General features: G+C 37.3%; 1 protein-coding gene across 3 annotated transcripts in view; it reads right to left on the reverse strand.

The window, feature by feature from the left end:
• LOC306866505 (E3 ubiquitin-protein ligase rnf213-alpha-like) overlaps window positions 1-17,574 on the reverse strand; it is a 131,179-nt gene that overhangs the window by 91,456 nt on the left and 22,149 nt on the right. For all 3 annotated transcript variants that reach the window (XM_079411754.1, XM_079411752.1, XM_079411753.1), the window contains 6 exons: window positions 10,186-10,346; window positions 9,340-10,046; window positions 7,077-7,143; window positions 6,804-6,952; window positions 6,555-6,725; window positions 6,276-6,478 (listed from right to left, as the gene is read on the reverse strand). In XM_079411754.1, coding sequence (XP_079267880.1) covers window positions 6,276-6,478; window positions 6,555-6,725; window positions 6,804-6,952; window positions 7,077-7,143; window positions 9,340-10,046; window positions 10,186-10,346 — 1,458 coding nt within the window. The remainder of the gene's footprint in view (window positions 1-6,275; window positions 6,479-6,554; window positions 6,726-6,803; window positions 6,953-7,076; window positions 7,144-9,339; window positions 10,047-10,185; window positions 10,347-17,574) is intronic.

Raw genomic sequence — 17,574 nt, forward strand, 5'->3', positions numbered from 1 at the left:
TGAAAGGGGTGGCTGTTCACAGAGTGCTGTATCAAAGCATATTAAATGCAGAAATTGGGTAGGAAAAGGTGCACAAGCAACAGGGATGACCACAAGCTTGAGAATACTGCCAAGCAAAGCCGATTCTTGGGAACACTTGGGAGAGCTTCACAAGGAGTGGACTGAAGCAGTGCATGAAGAGTCACCACGCTCAGATGTCTTCAGGAAAAGGGCTACCAAGCCACTTCTGAAACAGAAACAACGTCAGAAGCGTCTTACCTGGGCTACGGAGAAAAAGAACTGGACTGTTGCTCAGTGGTCCAAAGTCCTCTTTTCAGATAAAAATAAAATTTGCATTTCTTTTGGAAATCAAGGTCTGGAGTCTGGAGGTAGATTGGAGAGGCACAGAATCCAAGCTGCTTGAAGTCGTGTGAAGTCAGTGATGATTTGGGGTGCCATGACGTCTGCTGGTGTTGGTCCATTGTGTTTTATTAAAGTCCAAAGTCAATGCAGCTGTCTACCAGGAGATTTTGGAGCACTTTATGCTTCCATCTGCTGACAAGCTTTATGGAGATGCTGATTTGCTTCTCCAGCAAGACTTTAGCACCTACCCACAGTGCCAAAATCACTTCCAAGTGGTTTGCTGACCACAACATTACTGTGCTTGATTGGCCAGCCAACATGCCTGACCTGAACCCCATATGGAATCTATGGGATATTTTCAAGAGAAAGATGAGAAACAGTCGATCTAACAATCTAGACGAGCTGAAGGCTCAATAGTGCGTCAGCAGTGCCACAGGCTGATCGCTTCCATGCCACACCTCACTAATGCTGGAATTTGTGCTAAAGGAGCCCTGACAAAGTACTGAGTGCATAAATGAACATACTTTAAAGAACTTGAACTTTTCTGTTTGGCAAATCCTTTTTTTGATTGATCTTAGGAAATATTATAATATTTTGAGATACTGGATTTTTTACTTCCATGAGCTGTAAGCTCTAATCATCAAAATTAAAACAAACTTTTGAAATGTTTTACTTTACATGTAATGAATCTAGAATATATGAAAGTTTCACTTTTTGAAATAAGTAAAAAAAAAAAAAAAAATACTTTTTCACAATATTCTAATTTTTTGAGATGCACCTACATATAAAACTAACTTTTTGCCACACCTGCCAATGGCAGGCGGTGACGTGATAAAATTTGCCAACCAAAAAATAGTTTTACCGGCCATGAAACTCTTTTTGCAAAAACAGGCAGTTACAACTACAATGAACATATTTACAATGTTTTTTAATTTGTCCTGCTACTGGTGCCTCTATTAAATGCATTATCCCTCAATTTTACCTATTAATTATAGCCATTCAACATTACAGTCTAATTTAAAGCCATTATTTATTTTTTTTTACATTTAATAGGCTCTGAAATGTATAAATTTTAATTTAACTGATTTTAAAACAATCTTCACAAACTATAAATTGTATATGCATAAACTAAACAGATTAATCTTTATTCAAGCTACAAAAGTTAATCAGCGACTAGAGCAGTCCACTGATTTATCTTTTTCTTTTGTTCTTTGATTTACATCAATGACAGACTTCAGCAGCTATCACTTTAAATTAGCGTTGTCTCTTTAAAACCTGATGCACATGACGCGGATCTGACACATATACCCGATTTTCTCCCAACTCTTTACAGTCATTTAAGCAGTGTTAATTTCGTTGACGAAGACGACGACGAAAAATATTCGTCGACAAACCTTTTTTCTGTGACTAAAACGAGACGTTGACGAGCTAAAACTAATATCTGGTGATAAAAACTATGACAAAATTTATGCGCGTCTTCGTTAACAAGACGAGACTGGACTAAAATGTTATTTGAGGACTACCGGACATTCAAAATACATCCTACAGGCTAAGTTAACTGTCTTGTCTTTCAAAATGTCTCTGTCATTGGATAAGGTGCGTTTGCATGGCAGCCGCGGTGGACGGATAGGCTACCAAAACGCGAACTAGCGATCTGAAACAATGGCCTCAGCACCTGAAGGGTTAGGGAGTGGGTGACCAGACGTCCCGTTTTTCCCGGGAGTCACAATTCATTGTCGATTAACTTAAAGTTAGTGAAGGTGCGATAGGCAGAAACGCGCTGATAGAAGTGCTCTCTCTCGCGCGCTCCACTTCTTCAGTTCTCATACAGCGCGAGATCAGTTCTCAGTGCTCAAATACACACACAGCAGTCCAAATGTCTCTCATGTAGAGTATCTCACGGAAATACAGTCCGTTATGGTTTAAGTGAGCTTAAACAGGTGGGTGAAAACTGAATGCATGTCAGTTGGCTATTACATACATACCTTCCGTCTTAAATGGACAGCATTCCTAATTATCTGTCATAAATGTTAACCAACAAAAGATGTTAAATAAATGTATACTTGTTAAGTAAACCTACTGTATCTGAAAAATGAGTTTAATTTATATTTCTACCAAAAAATGAAAATTTATTCCAGTTTTTCCAAATTCAATCCTTGATTCAAATTTCTCATAACTAAGCTTAATTGTTTTGGTCTAAAGAGAGAAGTATTGATGACTATTTTTGTTAGAATACTACATATAAAATAGCTACCAAAATAAATGTTGGTAACTGCAGTTTGACAAAGTAATGACTAAAAGTTGAAAAAAATGCAATGACTTTTCGTCGACTAAAACTATGATAGATTCAAATGACTAAAATGTGACTAAGACTATTAAGCATTTTCGTCTCAAGATAAAGACTAAGACTAAATCAAAAATGCCTGCCAAAATTAACACTGCATTTAAGACTTTATAACACATTTAAGACTACGTTTACGAGGTAACTCGCCAAAACCGCGCATTTTGACAATTGAAATGCGTTTTCGTCCGTTGTCTGAAGCGGCTCTGCGTATGCGTGCAGCCGAACGCGTAGCCTTTCAAACTAGGCCTATATACTGCACTGCACTGTTTCCTATGTGCCGCTATCGGGTTATGAAGAATAAAGAAAAGTTAATCTTCTGAAATGTAGCAGCAAAATCTTCTCAGGTAAAAGTTATTAGAACCGTATCTAGGGACAAACTGGCCATCACACTGCTCTGACCTTATCAGTCCGTTTGTATCCTATTATTTGATTCGCTCTTGTAGCTTATGACAGAACAGCTAATCACGATGATCTTGTATTTGGAAAATATTATTTTATTCGCTTATGTCAGAAACAGCGAATCTCTTTAAAACTGGCTGTTGTTTTTAAATTGCATTGTAATATTTCTCGCCAACGCTTATTTTTATTCGTATTTGGCGCTTGGCGAGTGTTAATTGTAGGCCCTGTATGTATATATATATTGGCCACCCCACTCATAACTGATCATTCTGTCTATTTTCCTGGCAAGAAGTGCATTTATTCCGTTGCGGAACGTCTTCACGAGCACATCAAACAGGAGATGTTTCGCGCTTCAACCTCACTTCAGCATCAGGCGTGAGTCAAATGAGTGTACCAAAAAAGGCGATTAAAGCTGCCATAAAACTGTGCATGCATGCAATGTGTTATATACAGGTATGAGTTACATTAAGAACATGTCTCTAAAATGGTTTTCAAAACTGTCCTGGCGCATCCTAACACTGTCTTCCTCATCTAACACACTCGATTCAACTCGTCAGCTCATTAGAAGAGACTGAAATGGGTCTGACCTGAATATGAAAATATGATGCTTGTCAGATCCACGTCATGTTCGGTAGCGGCAGCTCTTAAAGAAGCCAAAACAACCTAATAACCAGCTGCTCTGATGTCTGTTCATCAAGAACAAAAGAACAAAAAAAAGGAAATCAATATCTTTTATAGTTTTAAGGATTCATCTGTATTTAGTTTAGAATGTAGTGTTTGATAACTATTCAATTTCTGTATATTTCTGCTGAGGGACACAGGTAGATAAATATGACATTTATTATAATGGGCTTATGTGAAGATTGTTTTAAGTTGCAATATAAAAGTATATTTAAAAAGTTTAATGTTAGGGGGGATTAATTGCGATTAATTTCAGAAAAATGTGTGATTAGTTTTTTTTTTTTTATTGATTGACAGCACTAATATATACAAGCGCTGTCAATCGATTCAATTTTTTTTTTACCAATTAATCGTAAACCGCGATTAATCCCACCCAACATTATTCAACATTAAATTATAATTAAGAGCTATCAATTTTAACATTAGACCTTAAAAATAACTTCTAAATTAAGTGAATTTAAAACAATCTTCACATAAACCCATTATAATAAATATCATATTTACCTGTGCCCCTCAGCAGAATTATACAGAAATTGAATAAAGTTATCAAACACTAAATTCTAAACTAAATACAGAATTTTCTTTTGTTCTTGATGAACAGACATCACAGCCTCTTAAGTTATTACGTTTTTTTGGCTGCTGTTTCTTTAAGAGCTACCGCTGCTTTAAGGCAGCTTTAATCGCCTTTTTGGTAACTTCCTGCTTTAACTGACAATGACATTGAATGCACGTAGTTTATTTCTTAGATATAAAAAGATACAGGGTACAGCACGCGCTGGTGCCTTTTTGCGTGCAATTGAAGATTTTGCGATCTGACAGCCTCCAAAGTTGAAACTTTGACCGGGAATAACTCACCCTAGAAGGGGACAAACTCCACCAAACTCGGGATAAAATTAGAGCTGGGAGACCCCTATCCAACGCCACCGTCCCTGAACCTAAGGTCCCTCGGGGGCCGGTGCAAACTCGTCAGGAGTGAAAACGGTGACAAACTAAACTCCAATCAAATCTTTCTTTTTTTTTTCAGAAAAAAATAAGTCAAAAGTCAAAATCTTGTTTTCGGTTTGAATTAAGATTATTTTGCTTACCCCATTTGCGGATTATTTTGCTTGTTTTAAGGAAAAACTCACTTAATTTGGACTTTTTTTCCTGAAAACAAGACCATTTTTACTTGTCTAGAAAATGCTTCTTGATTTAAGAATTTTTAGATATATTTGGACTAGAAACAAGACAAAAAATGTAAGAAAATCATTTTTTTGCAGTGCACCATTCAAGGATAAACACCTTTATGATTAAAAGACGTTTGAGCAACAACTACGGTCTACAATTAACAAGTATTGTTGTTAAGATGTTACATGAACTTAGTCAGGGCAAATAAACCACTGTAAATCTTCATTTCAGCACTCAAATTTTTCAAGTAGCTGACGGGCGTGGTGTTTCTCCGTATTGAAACAGGCTGTTTGTTACAGGCTGACACCTAGCTATGGCTTAGCGCTGCCTGACTTGAGCTGAGTGAGACTAATATTACTATACATTAAATGGTATGCTTTACTTGTAGGTCGAACAGTTCTCAAATCGACTTCATGTCAGAATAATAGCTTACTGATATGTGAGACAAATGTTAAGGTCAAGACTGAGCAGCATTTTTGCAAAGGGTAGCTAACTAATGTAGCAATAACATAATCTTCATAACTATCGCAATAGCAGCCTCACGCAAAACAAAAAAAAAACAACAGCAGCCTCACGCGGTAATCACCATTTAAACTAGAACACCATAATTTACAGCGGATACAAATGCATTCCATCCGAAATATGGACAGTTGCCTGCAGCGTCTAAAATTTAGGCTTCAGGAGTTGATTGGTTGGATGAGGGAAAGAACATTAAGGTAAGCCAATCAGAGGCAGAATAGGGTGGGTCCATTCCTTTAACAGCAGGGGAAAAAACGCTACAGGTGACGTGACACAGATTACTCACAGATACGACGACGACTACAACCCCCCCCCCCCCCCCCACTCAAATGTTTTTTTTTTTTTTTTACAGATCTACACGATTCACGTGAATGACTTATTTCAAGGTGAAAACGACGAATTTTGCCAAAGGTGACAAGTTTGTACCCCTGTCTGAGCACAGTACTGTTTCCATGCTCGTTTGACTCCCGCCTAACGCTGAAGTGAAGCTAAAGTGCGTGTCTGAAACGTCACCGGTTTGATGTGGTCATAAAGACGTTTATTACTAAATAAATACACTTCTTGTCAAGAAAAAAACAGACAGAAAGAGCAGTTATGTGTGGGGTGGCCAACCCTAGGCTTCGCCCCTGCGTTAACGGCATTAATTCATTTTAACGCATTAAACTGAAAAAATGTATCACCTGCGTTAACGCATTAATTTTGACAGCACTAATGTATATACAGTATGTATGCATATAAATATACTCTGTGTGTGTGTGTGTGTGTATATATATATATATATATATATATGAATGAATACATACTTTTGACTAGCTTCACCTACCTTCATCATTCAGGAGACGTGATTTGACAAACAAACATCTGTTGGTGGTTTCATTTGAATCCAGTTTGTAGATGTATTCAAACTCGTACTTCTGCTTTTTTGCTTTATATACAACATACTTGTATGGTATGGACACAGCTTCTGCACTGGTCTTCTTGCATACAAATTTCCCTTCGACAAGAAATCCATGCTCACCGAGATCCCTGAAATCATATTATTCTCAAATAAATGGTTTCAGTAATGAATAATAGATAATTGCTCCAGAAAAACGTTACTAACCGTGACACAGACATTTCGACCAAATCATTTTCCCAGTCACCAAGGCAACCACCAGCCCTTATAAAGATTAGATCTTCTTCAAGGTTAAATTTGAAGTCTTTTGACAGGACTGCATGAAAGTAAATGGTCAGTCTGTCACTGGAACTTATATGTTGAGCTGATGCTGGATTCCTGCAATTCAAAAATGTGAAAATCAATGCAAAAACAAATTGCTGTAAAGAAGTGCATTCATCACACAATTCTGCATACCTTTTTGGAGGCGCCTCACACCGACTTTTTGTATTGTCACTTTCATTGCGTTTCAGGTCAGCAACAGAATTTTTCTTTTCATGTGAAGTCTGCTGCTTCTGACTTTGCTCAGCCTTCACTGCATGATCTCTGCTGGAATCCTGATTCTTCTACTCATAAAATAAACCAAAACGCTCAAAATACTATTTCTATTTGTAATTTCCAGTAACAGACCAGTAAAACTGTATCAGTCTTCCCAATATATCAACCAGCATTTGGATTTATATAAATTACCTTTAATTTACTCTGTGGGCCAAACACCATTTCCTGTGATGATTTCGGTGGTTCCTCATCCTGATTTCTAAAGATAAAGTGTATTTATTGGCATTTTTAATTTTATAAAATGGCATAAGAAAACTGGTCTAAAAATAAGCAGGCATGTGATCAGCTAGAGACAAAACAGAAGGAAAATCTGACCACGCCCCCAGGACTTATTAAAAATACATATTTTACCACATTAAAAGACATATCTTCTATTGTAATAATACATACTATAAATGTAAAAAAACAAAAAGCAGCACTTAATAATCATGATAACAATATAATATATTTTAATAAAGTACTATAATATATTATAGTAAAGTATATAGTATATACAATTGTTATTATTATTAAAGTACCTGCCAAATGTTTGTAAACATTACAATTATTAACGATTCTGAAATAAATATAATCTGCTCATCAAGGCTGAATTATTTGATTAAAATAAAGTAAAAAACAAACAAACAAAAAACAGCAATATTGTGAAATATTACAATAAATAAAAAAAAGTTTTCAATTTTAATATACTATAAAATTTTATTCCATGTGATGAAAAGCAGAATTTTCTTCATCAGTGCTCTGGTTTTCAGTGTCACATGACCTTTTAGAAATCATTACAATTTTATTTAACATTTCTGATTATTATCAATGTTGAAAACAATTTTGCTGCTTCATATTTTGTGCGGAAATGGTGATATACTGTGCATTATTTTTCAGGAGTTTTTGATAAATATAAAGTTTAATGAACAGCATTTGCATTTATCAAATATATTAAATAAATTTGTTAATGCATTTATTATGCATTTTAAATGTCTTCACTCACTTTTTATCACTTTCATGCATGATGAATAAAATTATTAATTTCCCGCTTTTTAAAAATCTTATACAATTGTTTGAGTGGTATCATTGTTTCAACAAAAATATTAAGCAGCAAAACTGATTATAATATTGATAATAATGAGAAGTGTTGCTTGAGCAGCAAATCAGCATATTAGAATGATTTCTGAAGGATTAGGTGATACTGAAACGTCTTTGTAAACTAAAACAGATTTATAAACATTTCTAATGACAAATGTTGCATTCCCAAATGCAAATTAAAGCGGCTCAAACCAAGCGCAGCTAGCACTAACAGTGAATCGAAACTAAAAGCAGTACTGTAACAGCAGACATGTAGCAAGTCAGACTACAGCCTATTATATAATTACATCACAACCGTTGTGAATTTTATGACAGCACTAGCAATCTTAAATTCTCACCGCCATTCATACACACTCTGTCAGTTTAAATCTAGATTAAAGACCCATCTCTTTAACCTGGCTTACACATAATACACTATCGCATTTCTAAAATTAAAATCCGTTAAAGGATTTTTAAGCTGCAGTAATTAGGTCAACCGGAACCGGAAACATTTCCCAAAATGATGTACTTGTTACATTGTTAGAAGAATGGCATCTACGCTAATATTAGTCTGTTTCTTTCTTATTCCGAGGTCACCGTAGCCACCCAAATCCAGACTGTATCCCGATCAGATGGTGGATCAGCACCTAGAGATGACCTCTACAGCCAGGACACCTAGATGAGCCCCAGAGACTGATCCCCAGTGAAGACCCTGTCTGCAAGACAGCCATCGGGACAAGACCACAGGAACCAGATGAGTCATTTGCACAATCTGATTCTGCTTTAGTCTAGATTTAAACTGCTGATTTTGTCTGGCCAGAGGAGAATGACACTATTTCAACAAACTATTTCCCCGTCTAAATACTGTAAAGCTGATATAAAGCCACCCAGCTTTATATCAAGCCGATGTAAAGCTGCTTTAACACAATTTGCATTGTTAAAAACGCTATACAAATAATATTGACTTGACTCATATAAAGTCACACGTTTCAGCGCTGATTTTACTCTCGTTTGGCACTTTGAATCATTTGAACACTTTTAACTGTCCTGCAGATGGCGCCGCGAGCTCATGCAGTGCTCTCAGGACCATTCAGTCCATGATGTTTTAGAGAACAATGTTTTCGCAGTTTATTTAGTTAATAACGGAAGGCCATTTGCGCGATTTCAATCATCATGCAGTAACCAACCCCTTCCTAAAACACAAAACAAAAAAAACTTGGATCTACGTGAATCACATGGGACATCCCTCAGAGGTGGAAAATACGGAAATCCGTATTTATATGGAAAAATCACATCCCTGAATAAGTATAACCAAAATTCATCAAAAGATTTGGCATACTTTTTTTGGTTCTTTTTGGTTTCTGTATCACCACTTTCTTTGACTTTTTTGGATTCTGGATTCATCTGGTTAGCATGAGCAGACTGTTGCTTTTCACTCAGCTCAACCTTCATCGTCGAATCTCCACTGGAACTGTGATTCTTCAGTGGTTCCACATCCTGCCCATCTATTTCCATTTGATCGCCTGTGGTGCTCTTTATGTTTGCGTTCTGGTCCACATTAGCATTCTGTTCTAGAGTTTTCTGAGATCTTGTGGACATGCTTTTTTGACCCTTATTCTTGGATTTAGTTTTGTTTTTTTCAGTTGTCTGATTCGCTCCCACTGACAATGCTGGAGAATCACTGGCAGTGCTGGTGCTGATCGGCTCTTGTGTCAAATTAGGCATAGATTTTTTTGACATTCTGGATGTTACACAACTCTCCTCGCTACTATTCGCCTGCTCAACAGACTGATCTACACCAGCATGGTGTAAAGTTGTGTTGAGCGGTCTTGGCCCAGTGGATTCATTCTCTGGTGGGCTCATATGAGAGGATGATTCAGCCGGCTTAGGCATGTCATCTAGAGTGCAGTAAGAGCCATCACTGTCAGAAGACTGGTCTTCCTCCATTTTCTTCTCTTTAGCATCCAGAGATATATCAGAGAGATCAGAGGTCAGAGACGAAGGCCCCTCTGCAACACCTGCTTTTTTCTTCTTTTTCTTTCTTTTCTGTAGAAGCAGCATGAATACAAATCTGCATTATGAATCAGCAACAATAGAATTTCATAATAAATATTTAAAAAATGAAAATAAAAATAAATAAACACAGGACTACTTAAACGTTAAAACTGATATTCATGTCCAGCACCTTTTTCTTTGGATTAGGGTTTATATTCTCATTTGGTCGTTTTGGAGATACACTGGAAATCTGGTTATCCAATGCTTCTGATTTATGGCTGATATCAGTCATTTCTGCATTGGTACTGTGTGGAATGTTTGAGGATGTTTGAGACTTGTCTTGAGGCTTGCCTAATAAACAAAAAGCAAAAGGTCACACAGCAGACACACATTTACAAAACCAATGTACAAAAGAAAATTTGGCCGTACAATTATATCTACACAACTTGGAATTTGTCAATATGGAAATCTCACTTCAGGTCTCTGCTCGTGTATGCAAGTTTTTGAGTTAGCCTGAACTTGCGTGCAGCATAGTAAATCTGGCGGAGAATTGTATAATAAGAGTATTTTGTTCATTTAGATTACTTTCCTGACTGACAATTGAAGCTCATTAGTCAATCATTAACCAGTGTAGGGTATCAGAGCAAATCAGACAATTTAAGATTCTATCAGATTGGTGTTGAACAACCCAAAGAGCCAAATTCCACAAAGAGGCCCAGGATTACAAGACTGAGATACCTTCTAAACCCTTTTGAACTGTGGTCTTCACAGAACATGCCGTCACGTTCATAGAATCTCACAGAATCAGTTCTACTCAACCGTCGTCGAGTCTGTTCCGTGCACATCAATCACTGTCTGGTTGGCTCAGCAACAAAATCAGACACCAGAAGATTACAAAGATCGATTCGGACTGCCGAGAGGATTATTGGTGCTCCCCTGCCCACCCTCCAAGAACTGTATACATCCAGAGTGAGGAAATACATCTTGCCATCTGCTCGGCGCTACAGAGCCCCAAATACCAGGACAGCAAAGCACAAGAACAGTTTCTTCCCCCAGGCAATCTATTTAATGAACAGTTAAATGTTTCTCCCATAACAATGTGCAATAACCTAATTTTTTTTTTGTTACCACCTCCATCCTAGTACATCCCTGCATCTCATTCTATTCTATTCCATTCTATCATCTATAGCACAACTGTACATACCACTTATTTATCTATCAATTTATTTGTCAAATTTTTGTCTATTTATATTCACATGTGTGTAATTTTTATTCTCATTGTATTTTTATTGTCTATGTGCAGTTGTTGTCTCTGTGCACTGGAAGTTTATGACACTAAAGCAAATTCCTTGTATGCACAAGCATACTTGGCAATAAAGCTCTTTCTGATTCTGAAAAACTGCTTTTACAATGTATATATGCCAGAGATGGGCGAGTTAGTGACTCGAACTAGAGTCGCATTTTTATAGACTTGACTCCGACTCGACCTGAAATGACTCCAGACTTGACTCGACTCAAGGAAAAGGACTCGTGAATATTTTAAAAGCAACTCAAGTCTTTTATCCTTAAATATTTATATAACCGATTTTCAAAAGGCGGACCGCATCCGCACCCCGGCATCCAACCAGACCGCGAGCCGTAATAGCAGCTCCATTTCAGCCCCGTCGTTTATGGCAAATGTATTTCAGCGCAATATACTCTAGTAATTTTATCTAAAACCAAACGTGCTTAATTCAAGCCCTTTCAGCTCCGTGCGCTTTCTCTCTCTCTCTCTCTCTCCAGACGTGCGCCGGCGCCAAGTTTAAGAGCTGCGGATGACACGGTTATTTTAACAACAACAGAAACAATGCTGCAAATCTAGTTATTTTTCTTTCTATCTATTTATCTCTCAATAACCTATGACTCTGACTGTTCAAACCAGATGTGACAAGACATTTCTGATCTACATTTAGCATTATTAATCTGTAGGCTAAGAGCATTTCAAAAGAATCATGTAATTATAATTGGGAAAATGGTTATTAGATGGCTAGGATAGAACTTAAACTTTGAAACTGCTAGTTATCTTTCTTTTCTGCTCAAGATGAGAACATTTTGATTATTGTAGGCATTTTTAGTAGATAATAATATAATATATTTAAATAGTATAGATTTCAGGAGAAAAACCCTGAACAGAAAGTGTTTTTTGTCACATGGCCTCGCATGTATCTAAATGTAAAAGTACAATACATGTAAAAAAAAAAAAAATAATAATAATAATAATAATTAAAAAATATATATAATTTTTATCAAAAAGAAATACTTGATTTGTATGGTTTTGTGATATCGGTCACATTTTCTTTTGTGTCATGTTAGATAGGACTCTTATTATATAATCTGATTACAGAAAAACACGTTTTGAACACGGGCATGGATTAAAACATAAGTAACAGGCTGGATGTACATTAACCTTACATTTTAACAAATAAAAAAAGGTGATAATTGATCATATATTTTGTCTATAGCCTATAAAACGGCTTCGTAAATAGGAAGATTTCAATATATGAGGATTATCAATGCGATTATTTTTAGAGAGCCATTAAATGACTTGAGACTCGACTCGGACTCGTGACCAAAGACTCTAGACTTGACTCAGACTCCAGCGACAAAGACTTAAGACTTGACTTGGACTCCAAGTTAAAGACTCGTAAACATCTCTGATATATGCACCTAAAAAATGCTGACTTATGAAAAAAGGACTTATGAGCAACTAATTATTTCTATGCATAACTCCATATTAGGTATGTAACCCACACATTTTACTATCATTTCCTAATCACTGATTGTCAGTGTTGGGCAAGTTACTCTGAAAATGTAATTAAATTACTGATTACTCCTTTTAAAATGTAATCACGTTATTGTTCTGATTACTTTATTTCAAAAGTAATTAGTTACATTACTAGTTACGTTACTTTTTTTCTGTGGCTACATCCGTGAAATTTCATGAAATCCCAGCATAAATGCTCCCAATAAATATTTGTTATTAAAGCATCAACATTCACAGAACACTGTTATTTTTAACTAAAGCAAGCATAGGCTGCTGCGTACATGATTTGGCATGGCAGAATGCCAGCAAACAGCGCTGCTTTTGTAATCTCTAAAAAGTTGACATCTCAGTTCATCGCAATTTCACAAAGCTCTGTTATAACACAATGAATATATGCATAATTAATCTTTCATAATGTCTACAGTTCGTGTTATAATGAGAGGATTTGTGAGCACGCAAATTTTAGCACTGCACTCCTGACTGGCCATTGCGTTCCAGAAATCAACATTGCTCAACGCAGTAAACACGTGTTATAGCCTAAATAGAAACTCTGCCTACGCTTGCGCCATGATTTTGTGCAATAGATGAATAACAATTTACTTGTTTTAGATATTTTATGTTTCGATATTTCTATTTTGCGGGAGTCCTATGAATCATTTTATTCTCCCGCATACACACACACACACGAGTGTCTACACGGCCGAACCAGCACTCACCCATCTTGTCCCGACCGGCACTTTGTTGCATCGGGTCTCGCAGAAGTGCAGGTCTCTAATGCATTGACACTGGACTTGACAGTGCATGTGCTACACCCTTTTTACAATCTAGATTAAAACACTGCATTCTGTCAGTAATGTAACGCGGCAGTAACGTATAGAGACCTCGGCTTGTTACTATAGTCTAATTACTATTTAGAAAATTATAACGCATTCATTTACTCCGTTACTAAAAAAATTATCAAATTACAGTAACGCGTTACTAAGCAATGCGTTACTGCCGAACACTGCTCATTGTGTATGTCTTTTGAATAACTATTGAATAGTTTATATTCATGTTTGGTATGTATGAGTTTGGTATATAGCATTCCTGTAGCTCAAATAGTAGAGCATGGCACTAGCAACACCAAGGTCATGGGTTCGATTCCCAGGGAAAGCAAGAGCTGATAAAAAAAATTTTAATTATAAACTGTAACTTGAATGCAATGTAAGTCGCTTTGGTAGGGCTGGGCGATAAAACGATAACGATATGTATTGCGATAGACACGTGAACGATATCAATAAAAAATGTGTTCGATAAAACGTTCAATATTTTTTATTCTTCGTCGGAAGAAAACAAAGGTTGCGAAGCAAGTTTGGTTGCATTAACAAAGGCACTCGCTCTCTGGTAACCTAGCAACGTAGGGAGTGACACGCTAACAGCCAATCATGTAACAGTATCATGTTTGGTTGCGCCATATCGTTGTCTCGTGTCTAAGTGCGCACGCGCGGCTGAGAGTGCACGTCTGCAGCCAGACCTGGCTGGTCTACTGGATTCCTCTTCATAAGCAGAAAATGAGTGCCGCAGCGAGCAAGGAAATTGTAAATAAAAGAGAAAGTCAGCTCGCCAGTATGGCAGTTTTTTGGATATTATAAGACTGACCTTAGTCAGACCAAATGTCGTCTGCAAATTATGCAAGACCGTCGTCCCCGCCAAGACTGGTAATACCACGAACTTGATGTACCACCTTAAAAGCAATATCAATAATTATCGATATCGACCGATATGAAACACTGATATCGTGATACAGTTTTCAGCCATATCGCCCAGCCCTACGCTTTGGATAAAAGCGTCTGCTAAATGCATAAATATATAAATATGAGTTTGAAAATTCATGCTTTAAACGTTTCTATTAATCAATACTTTGTCAAACACATTATATTCTTGTTATAGAAATCATGTCCAAAATTATACTCTACAAGAGCGGAAAAATTCAGACCATGTGACTGATAAGATAATATGCTGATTTATGTATTGGAAGGAGAAACATAGCAACACCCCGAGCTAAGATAATGTCTAATTGGTCAAGACACCATTTGGGATGTGTCCAACAGCCCAGTTTAAAAACTCAGGACATCATCAAATTATGCTTTTAGTCATCGCTTTTTGCATTAGGGCTCTTAGCCATGCTTTTAGCTTAGCCTTTTTGCCGCTGCTTTTTGCCCGTGAATTCTTCGTGCGCCATTCCAGCATGCTCTGGCTTGCATGCCAGCAGCTCCTCTAAAACCATGAGGAGAAACGCCACCTAGTCTCATCAAACTTTACTCTTTTCTTTTCCGTTGAGAGTTTCATGTTCTGAGTTAAGTTTTGCCGCAACGCCGTGTCTCCGAATTCACCTCGAGTCTGTGACCACCTCAAAACTTCAACCAGCCCACAACTCCGCATCTTCAGCCAAAGCCTTTGAACGACAACTGGACTTCCAGCCAATTAACAAACTTGGGATACCCCGCAATGACGACAACAAGGGTACCTTCTAAACAAGCAATGCAAGTACCTACAGGTTGTAGCTGATCTGGTGCATTTAATACAAATTTTAACCTTATTGAGGAACTCGATGCAAGGGTTAATTAAATAATTGATGGTTTTTCAGGTCTACTCAATTGCACATATTGCTTTAAACTTGGGATTTCACATTTTCACTCTCTCAAACTCATTCTTTCCTCAATTTCTCCCTTTCTGCAACTTGTGTGAATGCGTGTGTTCATGTGTTAGATTAGTTTATATGTCTTAGATTTATTCAATAAAGCCTTTTTTATATTGAAAAGAGAAGTATCTTGTGTTTTGTGCTTACAAGTTAACTGCAAGACAGATTTATAAAAAAGGCTAAATCGAGCGTTAGCGTCAATTCTGGCAGGTCACGTGAGTCAAGCTTGCATCAGCTGATTCTCAGCCGATCACATCTACCTATAGTAATACGACACCTATTGCGGCATTCCTATATAAGCTCTATTCAGTTTGAATCGGCAGCTTTTCCCGCTTGCTCAGGAGCAAATTAGACCGCAAATTCAATCTCTATGGGAAAGCGTCAATCAGGAATTTTCATGGGTTCATTTCTCACAGAGTTCTTCTCACCAGATTCAAGTTTGTGAACTTGAACGCGAATTCGCCGTGATTGATATAAGCTGATAGACTCGGAAGTGACCTGAGCAAGCACTGCTTCTCACAACGATATATCATTGATATAGACTCTTGCCTGCAATGCCCGCAATTCGCTGAAGTTGTGCTAACGTGACTGCATCAACAACACTTTTACAAGAGATCTGCTTTCCCTGCTGGAAGAAGCAAAGATATCACGGAGGGTTAAAGCATACGTAACAACTGAACATTTAACCCTTTATTCATCTCACTCTGAATGTCTTCACGAAGCTAAGCGAAGTTCTTTTTCATTCTCATTGCATTATGCTATGTTGGCAATTATGCTATCAAATATTGCTCGTTGTTTAAGGCAGTTGTTCAGTAACATGTTTGTTTGCTAGGCATGCTGTTGCTTTAGGCTCATTGGTGTATCTTGACACACTGGTAACATTACCCAGTTAAATTTACCACAGCCAGTCTTATTTTTAATCTGTTTAAGGCTATCTGATATGAAACAGGCTTGCTGCTTAAGGCTCATCTAGTATTGGGAATTATGTTTCATTAAACTTATCCTACCATTATTTTCAAAACGCTGTATTTTAAGTTAGTGATATGCTGTTGCTTTAATTAGTGTACCTGTAACATGCTTGATACTAATGGGCAGTATGTAGATTTTGCTACCAAAGGTTATTAATGCTAACGGTTATCTGGATAAGGGCTACATGGTGTTGCCTAAACTTCGGCTATTGACCATATGCTGTACTGCAATAAAGGGGCATGCTGCTCTTCTCAGCTGCTTATTAAAGAAGAGCACCCCTTCGCTGCTTCTCTTCTTCTTAAAGGGCGTGCTGCCCCAGTCTATGCTATTTCAGAAGGTATTTGCTTTAAAGCTGTTAGGGTATAGGGATTTCGCTTGCTTTTTAGGGCTTATCTAGTGCTCAGTATCATGTTTGTTGCTAGACCTGCTTGCTGCTTTAAACTATTGGTGTTACTGCAAATGGTACTTCGTTAAATTTGCAACAGCAAGAAGCTAATGTTTTGCTGTTGTTTAGACCATCTGATTGTTTTCGAAATATGCTTGTTGCTTATGGCTCATCTAATATTGGGACTGCTATTTCCTTAAGTTCTTGACTACTGCAACATGCTGTGATTTAAGCAAGCAACATGCTTGCTGCAAGCTATCGAGTGTATTGGTAAGGTTTTTTGTCTTCGCTCATGTGGGTTGTCAATTGAGGACACGTAACACAACGAGCACAATGTCAGTGGGAGACGACACACTTGTAAACTGATGAGTTGATTTGAGTTGTTATATGCTGTTTTATAGAGTTTTTAAATGGATGCTGAATCTTTTAGGCCAGGTAGAACCGGCGATCTCTTGAACCATTCATGTTTTCTCATATGGCTGCAGTGCACTGTTTGCTGCAGATTAGGCTGCCAATTTTAGTGCGTTTTCTGCATCTTTTTCAGGTATTGCATTAAAGGGGCTTGCTGCTCTTCTTAGCTGCTTATAAAAAAGAGCACCCCTTCGCTGCTACTCTCCTCCGGTAAGGGGCTGCTGCCCTTCTTAACTGCTTATAAAGAAGAGCACCCCTTCACTGCCTTCTCCTTTAAGGGGCTGCTGCCCCAGTCTCTGCTATTTTAAGAAGGCTATGCTTCTTTCAGAAT

The sequence above is a fragment of the Barbus barbus genome, assembly GCF_936440315.1.
Source record: "Barbus barbus genome assembly, chromosome: 4".
NCBI lineage: Eukaryota > Metazoa > Chordata > Actinopteri > Cypriniformes > Cyprinidae > Barbus > Barbus barbus.